This window comes from Oncorhynchus mykiss, chromosome 19, assembly GCF_057628025.1.
Source record: "Oncorhynchus mykiss isolate SJ-2025 chromosome 19, ASM5762802v1, whole genome shotgun sequence".
Lineage (NCBI taxonomy): Eukaryota > Metazoa > Chordata > Actinopteri > Salmoniformes > Salmonidae > Oncorhynchus > Oncorhynchus mykiss.
This window is the reverse complement of record NC_143040.1, coordinates 14683558-14697725: the sequence shown is the minus strand read 5'-3', so window position 1 is coordinate 14697725 and position 14168 is coordinate 14683558. Positions and strand designations below refer to the sequence as shown.

At 44.1% G+C, this 14168-nt stretch overlaps 1 protein-coding gene across 3 annotated transcripts in view; it reads left to right on the top strand.

Annotated features, from left to right (window-relative positions):
• The window catches only part of LOC110534793 (calcium uptake protein 3, mitochondrial), a 54498-nt gene that overhangs the window by 33152 nt on the left and 7178 nt on the right, over positions 1–14168 (top strand). For 2 of the 3 annotated variants that reach the window (XM_090210220.1, XM_090210218.1), the window contains exons 8-11: positions 5429–5470; positions 8280–8375; positions 12622–12716; positions 13816–13987. In XM_090210220.1, coding sequence (XP_090066346.1) covers positions 5429–5470; positions 8280–8375; positions 12622–12716; positions 13816–13987 — 405 coding nt within the window. The remainder of the gene's footprint in view (positions 1–5428; positions 5471–8279; positions 8376–12621; positions 12717–13815; positions 13988–14168) is intronic. The other variant, XM_090210219.1, reaches the window with a different exon arrangement.

Here is a 14168-nt window from a genome sequence, read left to right as displayed (position 1 = left end):
AAATATTTTTTTTGTAGGGGGTTGATACCTTTTTTGTTTGGCCAAATAAAGTCTGACATTTTAAAGTGGAAATTACGAACTTCAGAATCCTTTTTAAAACTCAAATGCAACTACAAGTTTGCACTTCCTGCTGTGCAGGACAATTCTCAGCAATTAAGATCCTACATCTGTTGGGAACAAGGGGCCATTTCAGACACAGCCCAGATGGTCTAATATGTGGTCCGCTGATCCTCCGTTCCCCTTCAATAACAGAATCAGATACGCTGTCTCTTTAACGTTAGGATAACGTTATGCTAATGGTGTGTGTATGTTAAGGTGCCATGTGAATGATACAATCATATGGTGCTATCTGTGACAATCTGACGGTATGTTTTGGGAGCTGTATTACCAGTGTGGCACGTTGTGAACACTTTATCCTTTACATAATTGAAAACTCTAGTCATTGGCGACTCCATTACCCGCAGTATTAGACTTGAGAATCATCCAGCGATCATACACTGTTTACCGGGGGGCAGGGCTACCGACGTTAAGGCTAATCTGAAGATGGTGCTGGCTAAAGCTAAAACTGGCGAGTGTAGAGAGTATAGAGATATTGTTATCCACGTCGGCACCAACGATGTTAGGATGAAACAGTCAGAGATCACCAAGCGCAACATAGCTTCTGCGTGTAAATCAGCTAGAAAGATGTGTCGGCATCGAGTAATTGTCTCTGGCCCCCTCCCAGTTAGGGGGAGTGATGAGCTCTACAGCAGAGTCTCACAACTCAATCGCTGGTTGAAAACTGTTTTCTGCCCCTCCCAAAAGATAGAATTTGTAGATAATTGGCCCTCTTTCTGGGACTCGCCCACAAACAGGACCAAGCCTGACCTGCTGAGGAGTGACGGACTCCATCCTAGCTGGAGGGGTGCTCTCATTTTATCTACCAACATAGACAGGGCTCTAACTCCTCTAGCTCCACAATGAAATAGGGTGCAGGCCAGGCTGCAGGCTGTTAGCCAGCCTGCCAGCATAGTGGAGTCTGCCACTAGCACAGTCAGTGTAGTCAGCTCAGCTATCACCATTGAGACCGTGTCTGTGCCTCGACCTAGGTTGGGCAAAACTAAACATGGCGGTGTTCGCCTTAGCAATCTCACTAGGATAAAGACCACCTCCATTCCTGTCATTATTGAAAGAGATCATGATACCTCACATCTCAAAATAGGGCTACTTAATGTTAGATCCCTTACTTCAAAGGCAATTATAGTCAATGAACTAATCACTGATCATAATCTTGATGTGATTGGCCTGACTGAAACATGGCTTAAGCCTGATGAATTTACTGTGTTAAATGAGGCCTCACCTCCTGGCTACACTAGTGACCATATCCCCCGTGCATCCCGCAAAGGCGGAGGTGTTGCTAACATTTACGATAGCAAATTTCAATTTACAAAAAAAAAAATGACGTTTTCGTCTTTTGAGCTTCTAGTCATGAAATCTATGCAGCCTACTCAATCACTTTTTATAGCTACTGTTTACAGGCCTCCTGGGCCATATACAGCGTTCCTCACTGAGTTCCCTGAATTCCTATCGGACCTTGTAGTCATAGCGGATAATATTCTAATCTTTGGTGACTTTAATATTCACATGGAAAAGTCCACAGACCCACTCCAAAAGGCTTTCGGAGCCATCATCGACTCAGTGGGTTTTGTCCAACATGTCTCTGGACCCACTCACTGTCACAGTCATACGCTGGACCTAGTTTTGTCCCATGGAATAAATGTTGTGGATCTTAATGTTTTTCCTCATAATCCTGGACTATCGGACCACCATTTTATTACGTTTGCAATTGCAACAAATAATCTGCTCAGACCCCAACCAAGGATCATCAAAAGTCGTGCTATAAATTCACAGACAACACAAAGATTCCTTGATGTCCTTCCAGACTCCTTCTGCCTACCCAAGGACGCCAGAGGACAAAAATCAGTTAACCACCTAACTGAGGAACTCAACTTAACCTTGCGCAATACCCTAGATGCAGTTGCACCCCTAAAAACTAAAAACATTTCTCATAAGAAACTAGCTCCCTGGTACACAGAAAATACCCGAGCTCTGAAGCAAGCTTCCAGAAAATTGGAACGGAAATGGCGCCACACCAAACTGGAAGTCTTCCGACTAGCTTGGAAAGACAGTACTGTGCAGTACCGAAGAGCCCTTACTGCTGCTCGATCATCCTATTTTTCTAACTTAATTGAGGAAAATAAGAACAATCCGAAATTCCTTTTTGATACTGTCGCAAAGCTAACTAAAAAGCAGCATTCCCCAAGAGAGGATGACTTTCACTTTAGCAGTGATAAATTCATGAACTTCTTTGAGGAAAAGATTATGATTATTAGAAAGCAAATTACGGACTCTTCCTTAAATCTGCGTATTCCTTCAAAGCTCAGTTGTCCTGAGTCTGCACAACTCTGCCAGGACCTAGGATCAAGAGAGACACTCAAGTGTTTTAGTACTATATCTCTTGACACAATGATGAAAATAATCATGGCCTCTAAACCTTCAAGCTGCATACTGGACCCTATTCCAACTAAACTACTGAAAGAGCTGCTTCCTGTGCTTGGCCCTCCTATGTTGAACATAATAAACGGCTCTCTATCCACCGGATGTGTACCAAACTCACTAAAAGTGGCAGTAATAAAGCCTCTCTTGAAAAAGCCAAACCTTGACCCAGAAAATATAAAAAACTATCGGCCTATATCGAATCTTCCATTCCTCTCAAAAATTTTAGAAAAGGCTGTTGCGCAACAACTCACTGCCTTCCTGAAGACAAACAATGTATACGAAATGCTTCAGTCTGGTTTTAGACCCCATCATAGCACTGAGACGGCACTTGTGAAGGTGGTAAATGACATTTTAATGGCATCGGACCGAGGCTCTGCATCTGTCCTCGTGCTCCTAGACCTTAGTGCTGCTTTTGATACCATCGATCACCACATTCTTTTGGAGAGATTGGAAACCCAAATTGGTCTACACGGACAAGTTCTGGCCTGGTTTAGATCTTATCTGTCGGAAAGATATCAGTTTGTCTCTGTGAATGGTCTGTCCTCTGACAAATCAACTGTAAATTTCGGTGTTCCTCAAGGTTCCGTTTTAGGACCACTATTGTTTTCACTATATATTTTACCTCTTGGGGATGTTATTCGAAAACATAATGTTAACTTTCACTGCTATGCGGATGACACACAGCTGTACATTTCAATTAAACATGGTGAAGCCCCAAAATTGCCCTTGCTAGAAGAATGTGTTTCAGACATAAGGAAGTGGATGGCTGCAAACTTTCTACTTTTAAACTCGGACAAAACAGAGATGCTTGTTCTAGGTCCCAAGAAACAAAGAGATCTTCTGTTGAATCTGACAATTAATCTTAATGGTTGTACAGTCGTCTCAAATAAAACTGTGAAGGACCTCGGCGTTACTCTGGACCCTGATCTCTCTTTTGAAGAGCATATCAAGACCATTTCAAGGACAGCTTTTTTCCATCTACGTAACATTGCAAAAATCAGGAACTTTCTGTCCAAAAATGATGCAGAAAAATTAATCCATGCTTTTGTCACTTCCAGGTTAGACTACTGCAATGCTCTACTTTCCGGCTACCCGGATAAAGCACTAAATAAACTTCAGTTAGTGCTAAATACGGCTGCTAGAATCCTGACTAGAACCAAAAAATTTGATCATATTACTCCAGTGCTAGCCACTCTACACTGGCTTCCTGTCAAAGCAAGGGCTGATTTCAAGGTTTTACTGCTAACCTACAAAGCATTACATGGGCTTGCTCCTATCTATCTCTCTGATTTGGTCCTGCCGTACATACCTACACGTACGCTACGGTCACAAGACGCAGGCCTCCTAATTGTCCCTAGAATTTTTAAGCAAACAGCTGGAGGCAGGGCTTTCTCCTATAGAGCTCCATTTTTATGGAACGGTCTGCCTACCCATGTCAGAGACGCAAACTCGGTCTCAACCTTTAAGTCTCTACTGAAGACTCATCTCTTCAGTGGGTCATATGATTGAGTGTAGTCTGGCCCAGGAGTGGGAGGGTGAACGGAAAGGCTCTGGAGCAACGAACCACCCTTGCTGTCTCTGCCTGGCCGGTTCCCCTCTTTCCACTGGGATTCTCTGCCTCTAACCCTATTACAGGGGCTGAGTCACTGGCTTTACTGGGGCTCTCTCATGCCGTCCCTGGAGGAGGTGCGTCACCTGAGTGGGTTGAGTCACTAATGTGGTCATCCTGTCTGGGTTGGCGCCCCCCCCCCCCCCCCCCCCCCCTTAAGTTGTGCCGTGGCGGAGGTCTTTGTGGGCTATACTCAGCCTTGTCTCAGGATGGTAAGTTGGTGGTTGAAGATATCCCTCTAGTGGTGTGGGGGCTGTGCTTTGGCAAAGTGGGTGGGGTTATATCCTTCCTGTTTGGCCCTGTCCGGGGGTGTCCTCGGAGTGGGCCACAGTGTCTCCTGACCCCTCCTGTCTCAGCCTCCAGTATTTATGCTGCAGTAGTTTATGTGTCGGGGGGCTAGGGTCAGTTTGTTATATCTGGAGTACTTCTCCTGTCCTATTCGGTGTCCTGTGTGAATCTAAGTGTGCGTTCTCTAATTCTCTCCTTCTCTCTTTCTCTCTCTCGGAGGACCTGAGCCCTAGGACCATGCCCCAGGACTACCTGACATGATGACTCCTTGCTGTCCCCAGTCCACCTGACTGTGCTGCTGCTCCAGTTTCAACTATTCTGCCTTATTATTATTCGACCATGCTGGTCATTTATGAACATTTGAACATCTTGACCATGTTTTGTTATAATCTCCACCCGGCACAGCCAGAAGAGGACTGGCCACCCCACATAGCCTGGTTCCTCTCTAGGTTTCTTCCTAGGTTTTGGCCTTTCTAGGGAGTTTTTCCTAGCCACCGTGCTTCTTCACCTGCATTGCTTGCTGTTTGGGGTTTTAGGCTGGGTTTCTGTACAGCACTTTGAGATATCAGCTGATGTACGAAGGGCTATATAAAATAAATTTGATTGAAATTTGATTGATAGTGGATGTCCCAAATGGCACCCTATTCCATATGTGGTGCACTACTTTTGACCAGGGCTCTGGGTCAAAAGTAGGTCACTTTCGAGGAAACAGGGTGCCATTATGGATGCAAGCGTGGTTTACTTTATTGTAGAAATATGACCTATAGAGAAGTAATACCTGTAGAGCACGTTGTGTTATGTTGTGTAGCTACAAGTGTGTTGGTTTACGGGAGCAGTACTCCTGTTGTGCATTTGAGCCAGTGTGTCTCTCCTTGCATGCATCTATTCTAACATGTGACCTTTCTCTTCTTCCTCCTCTTCCTCCTCCTCTTCGTCCTCCTCCTTTTTGACCGCATGCCGTGTCGTCCTCCTCCTCGTCTCTCTGTGTAAAAGAGTATGCAGCTCTATGGATATCAGGTTGCTCCCATCAACAGCGTATGTATCAACCCAACCGCGCCCGAAATGGCACCCTATTCTCTATATAGTGCACTACTATTGTCCAAAAGTATTGCGTTAGTGAATAGGGAGCCATTTCGGACACACCTGTGTACCTTTGTCCCTGGTCTAAACTCTGTATATCTAGATCTATAGAAATAGAGTGAAATAGATAGAAATCCATCGAAATAGACCTTCCTTGTGTTCTGGCTGTCTGTCATATTGACTGAGTGATTGATTGCGGAGGGGTGGAGGGGTGGTGGAGGAGTAACGATTCTAAGGGTCAGAGAGAGGGGCGTCAACAAAAGAGGATGATTTGATTTAGAATGACTAAGAAACACACTGGCTTAAAATAGAACCGGGGGGGGGGGGGGGGGGGGGCAAATAGTATGGATAGTAGAGTGAGCACACATTTTGAAGTAAGCACCTCAATAAAGTAAGCAGACTAGTAAGAACCCTGTGCAAATAAGATCACTCTAGTGATGTAATAACCCTATGAAGTAAACACAGTCCTTATGATGTAATCACTCTATGAAGTTAACACAGTCCTTATGATGTAATCACTCTGAAGTTAACACAGTCCTTATGATGTAATCACTCTATGAAGTTAACACAGTCCTTTTGATGTAATCACTCTATGAAGTAAACACAGTCCTTATGATGTAAGCACACTATGAAGTAAACACAGTCCTTATGATATAATAACCCTATGAAGTAAACACAGTCCTTATGATGTAAGCACACTATGAAGTAAACACAGTCCTTATGATGTAATCACTCTATGAAGTAAACACAGTCCTTATGATGTAATCACTCTATGAAGTTAACACAGTCCTTTTGATGTAATCACTCTATGAAGTAAACACAGTCCTTATGATGTAAGCACACTATGAAGTAAACACAGTCCTTATGATGTAATCACTCTATGAAGTAAACACAGTCCTTATGATGTAAGCACACTATGAAGTAAACACAGTCCTTATGATGTAATCACTCTATGAAGTAAACACAGTCCTTATGATGCAAACGCACTATGACGTAAACACAGTCCTTATGATGTAATCACTCTATGAAGTAAACACAGTCCTTATGATGTAATCACTCTATGAAGTTAACACAGTCCTTATGATGTAATCACTATGAAGTTAACACAGTCCTTATGATGTAATCACTATGAAGTAAACACAGTCCTTATGATGTAATCACTCTATGAAGTTAACACAGTCCTTATGATGTAATCACTCTATGAAGTTAACACAGTCCTTATGATGTAATCACTCTATGAAGTAAACACAGTCCTTATGATGTAAGCACACTATGAAGTAAACACAGTCCTTATGATGTAATCACTCTATGAAGTAAACACAGTCCTTATGATGTAATCACTCTATGAAGTAAACACAGTCCTTATGATGTAATAACTCTATGAAGTAAACACAGTCCTTATGATGTAATAACCCTATGAAGTAAACACAGTCCTTGTGATGTAATCACTCTATGAAGTTAACACAGTCCTTATGATGTAATAACTCTATGAAGTAAACACAGTCCTTATGATGTAATAACCCTATGAAGTAAACACAGTCCTTGTGATGTAATCACTCTATGAAGTTAACACAGTCCTTGTGATGTAAGCACACTATGAAGTAAACACAGTCCGGATGTAAGCACACTCTATGAAGTAAGTGTGTGCACTGTATAGGGAATAGGGTGCCATTTGAGACGTAGCTAGTGATAGTCAGTGTTGATTCCAGCTTAACCCATAGAGGACTCTCTCTCAGATCAATAGGCTGTCTACGTGGTCATGTTTAGACTATAGCCCTGTCTCTCACTGAGCCTTAATGCACATTTCCCTCCACTCACTGTGGGGGAGTGAAGGAGCATAATGGTCTATACTCAAACACAGCCCCAGAACCAGGCCACTGTCTGTCCCCCTATAGAGGAGCAGACGTCTCCCTCCTGTCACTAACCCGATGGACGACAGGCCAGTACAACCTGTGATGTTCAATGGCCGCCCCTGTATTCCCCTATAGACAGAGACAAGACAGGTGGCCAATCACTGTATTCCCCTATAGAGAGAGACAAGACAGGTGGCCAATCACTGTATTCCCCTATAGACAGAGACAAGACAGGTGGCCAATCACTGTATTCCCCTATAGAGAGAGACAAGACAGGTGGGCCAATCACTGTGTTCCCCTATAGAGAGAGACAAGACAGGTGGCCAATCACTGTATTGGATGTGTGCTATAGATGAGGTTTCAACACTCTTCTGTTGGTTGTGCTTCAGTCTGTACACACATTGTGAGTGGTTTATACTTAACGACTTTACGTGAGTGAATTCAAAGTGATATTCAAGCCACCGTGCTGTATCAGTGTCGGTTGACTGGAGCGAAGGAAAACGGAATGGAGTCAAATGATGTCTTGTTAAATGTCTGACTCATCTGAGGGAAGTGGGAGGATAGTTGTAAAACAATCCCCCTGTCTAGAAATCCAGTGTTGGATTGTGTCATTGCATCAAATCTCTTTGATACGATGACAAATCCTTCTACTATAATAGCGATATCACTGTGAGACTGGTCATTATTTAAATGTTACTGTGATCCGTCTTCTATACGATTAGCATATCACTAAGGCAATCCCTCCGATTTTGTGATGAAATCTTTCATTTGGCCTTTGATTGATTGTCAATTTCAAACGAGATGGAGAGAAATGATCATGGTCGTTCCTTCATTTCATCCTCTCTTCCCTCCTTCAGTTGTCCTCTGTTTTTCTTGTACGATGTTTGTGCTTCTGGTAAAAACTCCTGCAGGTGGTTAAAAAAGACAGTCGTCAGTTTGTGGCCCGGAGCTATTGGGACGTTCTGAGGCGCGGCGCCAGTCAAGCCCTGTTCTCAGACCTGGCAGAGGTACACCTGTCCTCTGTCCACCCTTCCTCCCTCGTTTCTTTCTCCCCTCCTTCTTTTCTGCCATCTATCCCTCCATCATTCGCAGCCTAGATCCATTTAGCAGTTCTCAGACCTGGCAGAGGTATACTGGTCCTCTGTCCATTCATTCGTCCATTTGTGTCTCTCATACCCGACCATCTCTCTCTTGGTTTCTAGTGGTTCTTTTAGTCACTTGATCCCATCCCTCCTTTGACTGGAAAAGGTCAATACTCTTCCCTTGGCTTTGACCCATCCATCCATAGCCATAGGACAGCTCTGTCACTGTGTAGTCTATTGTTTTTTCTCTATTAGATTGTTAGATTCAGATGTTGTGTTTTTGTTTTATGGTTATAAAACCTATTTGTTTCTCTTGTGTTTCATGCTTATCGATGTTACCTCCCGCCACCTCTCTGTGTTGGGTCCTGGTGGTTGTTGTTGTCCCCTGCATGTCAGCCCCCGTTTGTCAAGAAAATACAGTTAGAAAACGTTCTTAGCATAAAATACAGTGACGACCTGCTTAGCTACAAAGTGTTATACCAAAACAACATCATCATTCTAGCACCGCACCGCACCGCACACACACACACACACACACACACACACACACACACACACACACACACACTTTAGATCATTGCCGTCCGTCTACAATTGAGCACGGCTGACTTGGCAGTCCAGTGTTTCTCAGCCTGACGACTTGTTTGGCAGCCTATTTGTTGGCTAATAGGTGGCTAGCAGCGGAAGCAGAGGAGAGACAATAACACTGGGAGACTGCAGGAGATCATGGAGATGACCTGTATTTACATAGCCTCTAGATGAAAGGGTTCAGTCTATCAAAGAGAGAGGGAGAGATAGAGAGGGAGAGAGAGAGAGAGAGAGAGAGAGAGAGAGAGAGAGAGGAGGGATGTGTGTTTAACTCCTATTCAGGTTCTCTATCATGATGAGTCTCCCATTAGGCCCCCTGTGTTTGTCTGTGTCAGAAAGGACTGTCTGGCTGGCTGACTCTCCAGACCTCCAATAACAGGTCTAATGTGTTATTCAGGAGAGGGAGGGAGGGATGGGAGTGAGCGAGAGAGAGAGAGAGAGAGAGAGACGTTTTAGGGGTTGACATCAGTAATCACTGTTTTTCACCTCTGTTCTGAGATCAAAGGCCACAGCGGGGACACACACACACAAACACACACACAAACCAGGTGCTGACTCGCACGCCTGGTGGGCGTGATAACCATTATGTCGTCGATAGCGATGAGCTCACATACTCGCGCTCCCCAGCTTCCAGGAACCGAGAGGTGTCAGGTCGTGATCTCACTCTTCCAGGAGAGAGAGAGGGAGAGAAAGAAAGAGAGAGAGATGGGTGGTAGAAAGGAGAAGAAGTAAACACGTGTATTGTCTAGTCTGGGCGCAAAGAGAATGTGTCATATAGGGGCTTGCCTTTTGAAGAAGAAGCTAGTCATTTCACCATGTATATTTTACACGTTTATTCCTTTTGCAAAAATAAACACATCCTCAAACCACAGATGCCATGAGATATAAGAAGTTGTACGTTTTATAGGGAAGCCACTTGAAGAAGATAGTCCGTTTAAGTATGACAGAGTGATACTTCATTTCTATGTAAAGCTATACAAAACAAAAATATAAACACATGTAAAGTGTTGGGCCAATATTTCATGAGCTGAAATAAAATATCCCAGAAATGTTCCATACTCACAAAAAGCTTTGTTCTCTTAAATGTGCACACATTTGTTCATCCCTGTTAGTGAGCATTTCTCTTTTGCCAAGATAATCCATCCACCTGACAGGTGTGGCATATCAAGAAGCTGATTAAACAGCGTTGTCATTACAAAGGTGCACCTTGTGCTGGGGACAACAAAAGGCCACTCTGAATTGTGCCGTTTTGTCACATAACACAATGCCACAGATGTCTCAAGTTTTGAGGGAGCATGCAATTGACTGCAGGAATGTCCACCAGAGCTGTTGCCAGATAATTTAATGTTAATTTCTCTACCATAAGCCACCTCCGATGTCGTTTTAGAGAATTTGGCAGTACATCCAACTGGCCTCACAACCCCAGACCACGTGTAACTACGCCAGCCCAGGACCTCCACATCTGGCTTCTTTACCTGCGGGATCATCTGAGACCAGACACCCAGACAGCTGATGAAACTGAAACGCATTTCTGTCTGTAATAAAGTCCTTTTGTGGGGAAAAACCCATCCTTATTGGCTGGGCCTGGCTCACGAGTGGGTGGGCCTATGCCCTCCCAGGCCACCCCATGGCTGCGCCCCTGCCCAGTCTTGTGAAATCCATAGATCAGGGCCTAATAGATTTATTTCAATTTCATGATATCCTTATATAAAATGTGTCTAAGTAAAATCCGAAATTGTATGTTGCGTTTATATTTTTGTTTGGTATATAATTAGTGTAAGAATCTAAAAGTTACACAACTGAAACAGACTGATAAGTGTTAGTTAGTTTTTACAGTGACATAATGCTACTAAACATGATTTCCTTTGAGAGACACTGACTCGTCCCTATACAGCATGTGAAATAGACCTATCCTTACATGATTTCTCCATTATCTTTTAGTTGCATTGTTTTTAAATTCCATCCCTGGGGAGTACATTTTAATTCTACACAGTATGATGTTTCCAAACAACATCTGGCATCGGCCGTCAAAAGTGCCTTCATTTGGGCCGTCAAGCGGAACGATGACAATGTCTCTTCTTTCAATTCTGTTCTTTTTTCCTTTGAATAATTTTTCCCGTTCCCTGGTGGATTAGGACTTTAGACTAAAGGTATTAGACATTTGCCAGCCTGGTCTCAGATCAGTTTTATGCTGTCTTGTCACAGTTGACTCAACCTTGGCGAGACAGCACGGACTGACCTGGGACCAGTTTAATTAGCCGTATAGCATCGTGAAGCTACTGCTGAATCTGAACTTGGCTGAATGCAGTCTCCCCCTATGGAGAAGGATATGATGAGAGTTTGCCAATGCCAGTTACACTCTGCCTTCAGCATGACGCCGGATTGGTTGGATTGGGGGAAGGGTGGGGCATGGCGGGGAGAGGGACCAAACCTATTGGCCCATTTGGTTTTTATATCAATCATCGATCGATATCGCCCTCTATGGGCCCTTGGAAGCTCAGACAGGGTTCCTCGGGATTTGGCCTGTATCCGTTATTATGTGATAAAGCCCAGTCATATAAACACCTTTTTCTGAATTATCCCCTCCTACACACACACACACACACACGCCGATACACCCCCCTTCCCCCTTTTCCGGAATTTTCCGACTCCCCGGGATTAAGGTAGTGTTAAACAGCGGATTACAAAACCGCGGTAAATACATAAACATCCCAAATACACCCTAATTGGTTTCAAATATCCCAGATCCCTTACAAAGCCCACGCAGAAGAGAGGGAGGGATATTTTGTACACAGAGAGAGTGGTTTAGAGGGCAGAAAGAAAGAAAACATGAAAGAATTCAGAATTACTTCAAAGACACCTAATTATGTTACAGTCTTTTAGAAAAAGGTGGAATCTTGCTCACATTCTTGTGCACATTTCTGTTGGGTTTTCTGTTCTGCTGTGGTTTTCTATGTGTGGTGTTTGGGGGTTTGAACAGAAATGCATGGGATGTGGTGGCATATGTGCCTGTCTCAGCTAAAATGACAGTGTGTCGTCTGTCTCCTCCGCTCTCTCTCTTTCTCCTCCTTCTCTCTGCGTGTCTACAGGCATGTCTTTGTGTGTGTCTGTCTGTCCGTCTGTCTATAGCCTTACCTGTCTGTGTGCTCTCCTGTCCTGTCTGTCTGTCTGTCACACTGCTGGCTGCAACACTACCATTTATCAGTCTGGGCTGCACAGGAATATCCGATCTACACACCATCCGATAGCCCTAATCCAATATGTCTACTAACAGCTATAACACACGGATGGTTTGGAGATCAGTGGATCTGTGCAGGTGCTGCTCAGACTCAAGCCTTGTTGTGAACACTTGGTGAAGCTGATTGATTAATTGACTTGACTGACTGTTGTTGCCCCGTTGATGCACCTCACATGCGACTGGCTGGTTGTTCGGTACGATGGCTGCCATCTTGGATTCATGATCCCATCCACACGGACCGGTCCCCACTCCTCATTCAATCAGAGAGTGTGTTGTATGTCAGTCACTGCATTGTTTTTCTTTTCTCCCCGCCCCTCTACCCCTGTCTGGCCAATGGGATGTCAGCGTGCAGAGGAGGGTATGATGATTGACACCACACTGCTGGTGCACTTCTTTGGGAAGAAGGGGAAGGCGGAGCTGACCTTTGACGACTTCTACAGGTATCGCCATGCCGATTAATTGATTCATCGTAATAGAGCCCTATAAAATGACGGTCTGTGGAACATAGTTAATCTACTCTGTCGCTTGTTTCAGTTTTACTGCTCTCTCATACTCAGATCTACTATTCAGTTACTCTCACACACATACTGCACTACCATAGACACATACTGCACTACTATAGACAGATACTGCACTACCATAGACACGTACTGCACTACCATAGACACGTACTGCACTACCATAGACACATACTGCACTACCATAGACACATACTGCACTACCATAGACATGTACTGCACTACCATAGACACATACTGCACTACCATAGACACATACTGCACTACCATAGACACGTACTGCACTACCATAGACACTTACTGCACTACCATAGACACTTACTGCACTACCATAGACACATACTGCACTACCATAGACACTTACTGCACTACCATAGACACATACTGCACTACCATAGACACGTACTGCACTACCATAGACACATACTGCACTACCATAGACACATACTGCACTACCATAGACACTTACTGCATTACCATAGACACTTACTGCACTACCATAGACACTTACTGCACTACCATAGACACGTACTGCACTACCATAGACACATACTGCACTAGACACATACTGCACTACCATAGACACATACTGCACTATCATAGACACTTACTGCACTACCATAGACACTTACTGCACTACCATAGACACTTACTGCACTACCATAGACACATACTGCGATACCATAGACACATACTGCACTAGACACATACTGCACTACCATAGACACATACTGCACTATCATAGACACTTACTGCACTACCATAGACACTTACTGCACTACCATAGACACTTACTGCACTACCATAGACACATACTGCGATACCATAGACACATACTGCACTACCATAGACACATACTGCACTACCATAGACACTTACTGCACTACCATAGACACTTACTGCACTACCATAGACACATACTGCACTACCATAGACACATACTGCGATTCCATAGATACATACTGCGATACCATAGACATGTACCTTCTCTCTGTTACTTGGTCCTCTCTCTCTCTCCCAGGTTCATGGATAACCTCCAGACAGAGGTTTTGGAGATAGAGTTCCTGACCTACTCTAAAGGCATGACCACCATCAGTGAGGAGGACTTTGCCCGCATCCTGCTGCGTTACACCAACGTAGAGAACATCAGCAGTTACCTGGACAACGTCCGCCAGAGCATCCCTGACGAGAAGGTAGAGGAACACACACACATGAGAAGGTAGAGGAACACACACACATGAGAAGGTAGAGGAACACACACACATGAGAAGGTAGAGGAACACACACACATGAGAAGGTAGAGGAACACACACACACACATGAGAAGGTAGACTACATCTAGAACCTTGAACCATAGCATGACACGAGTGTGGT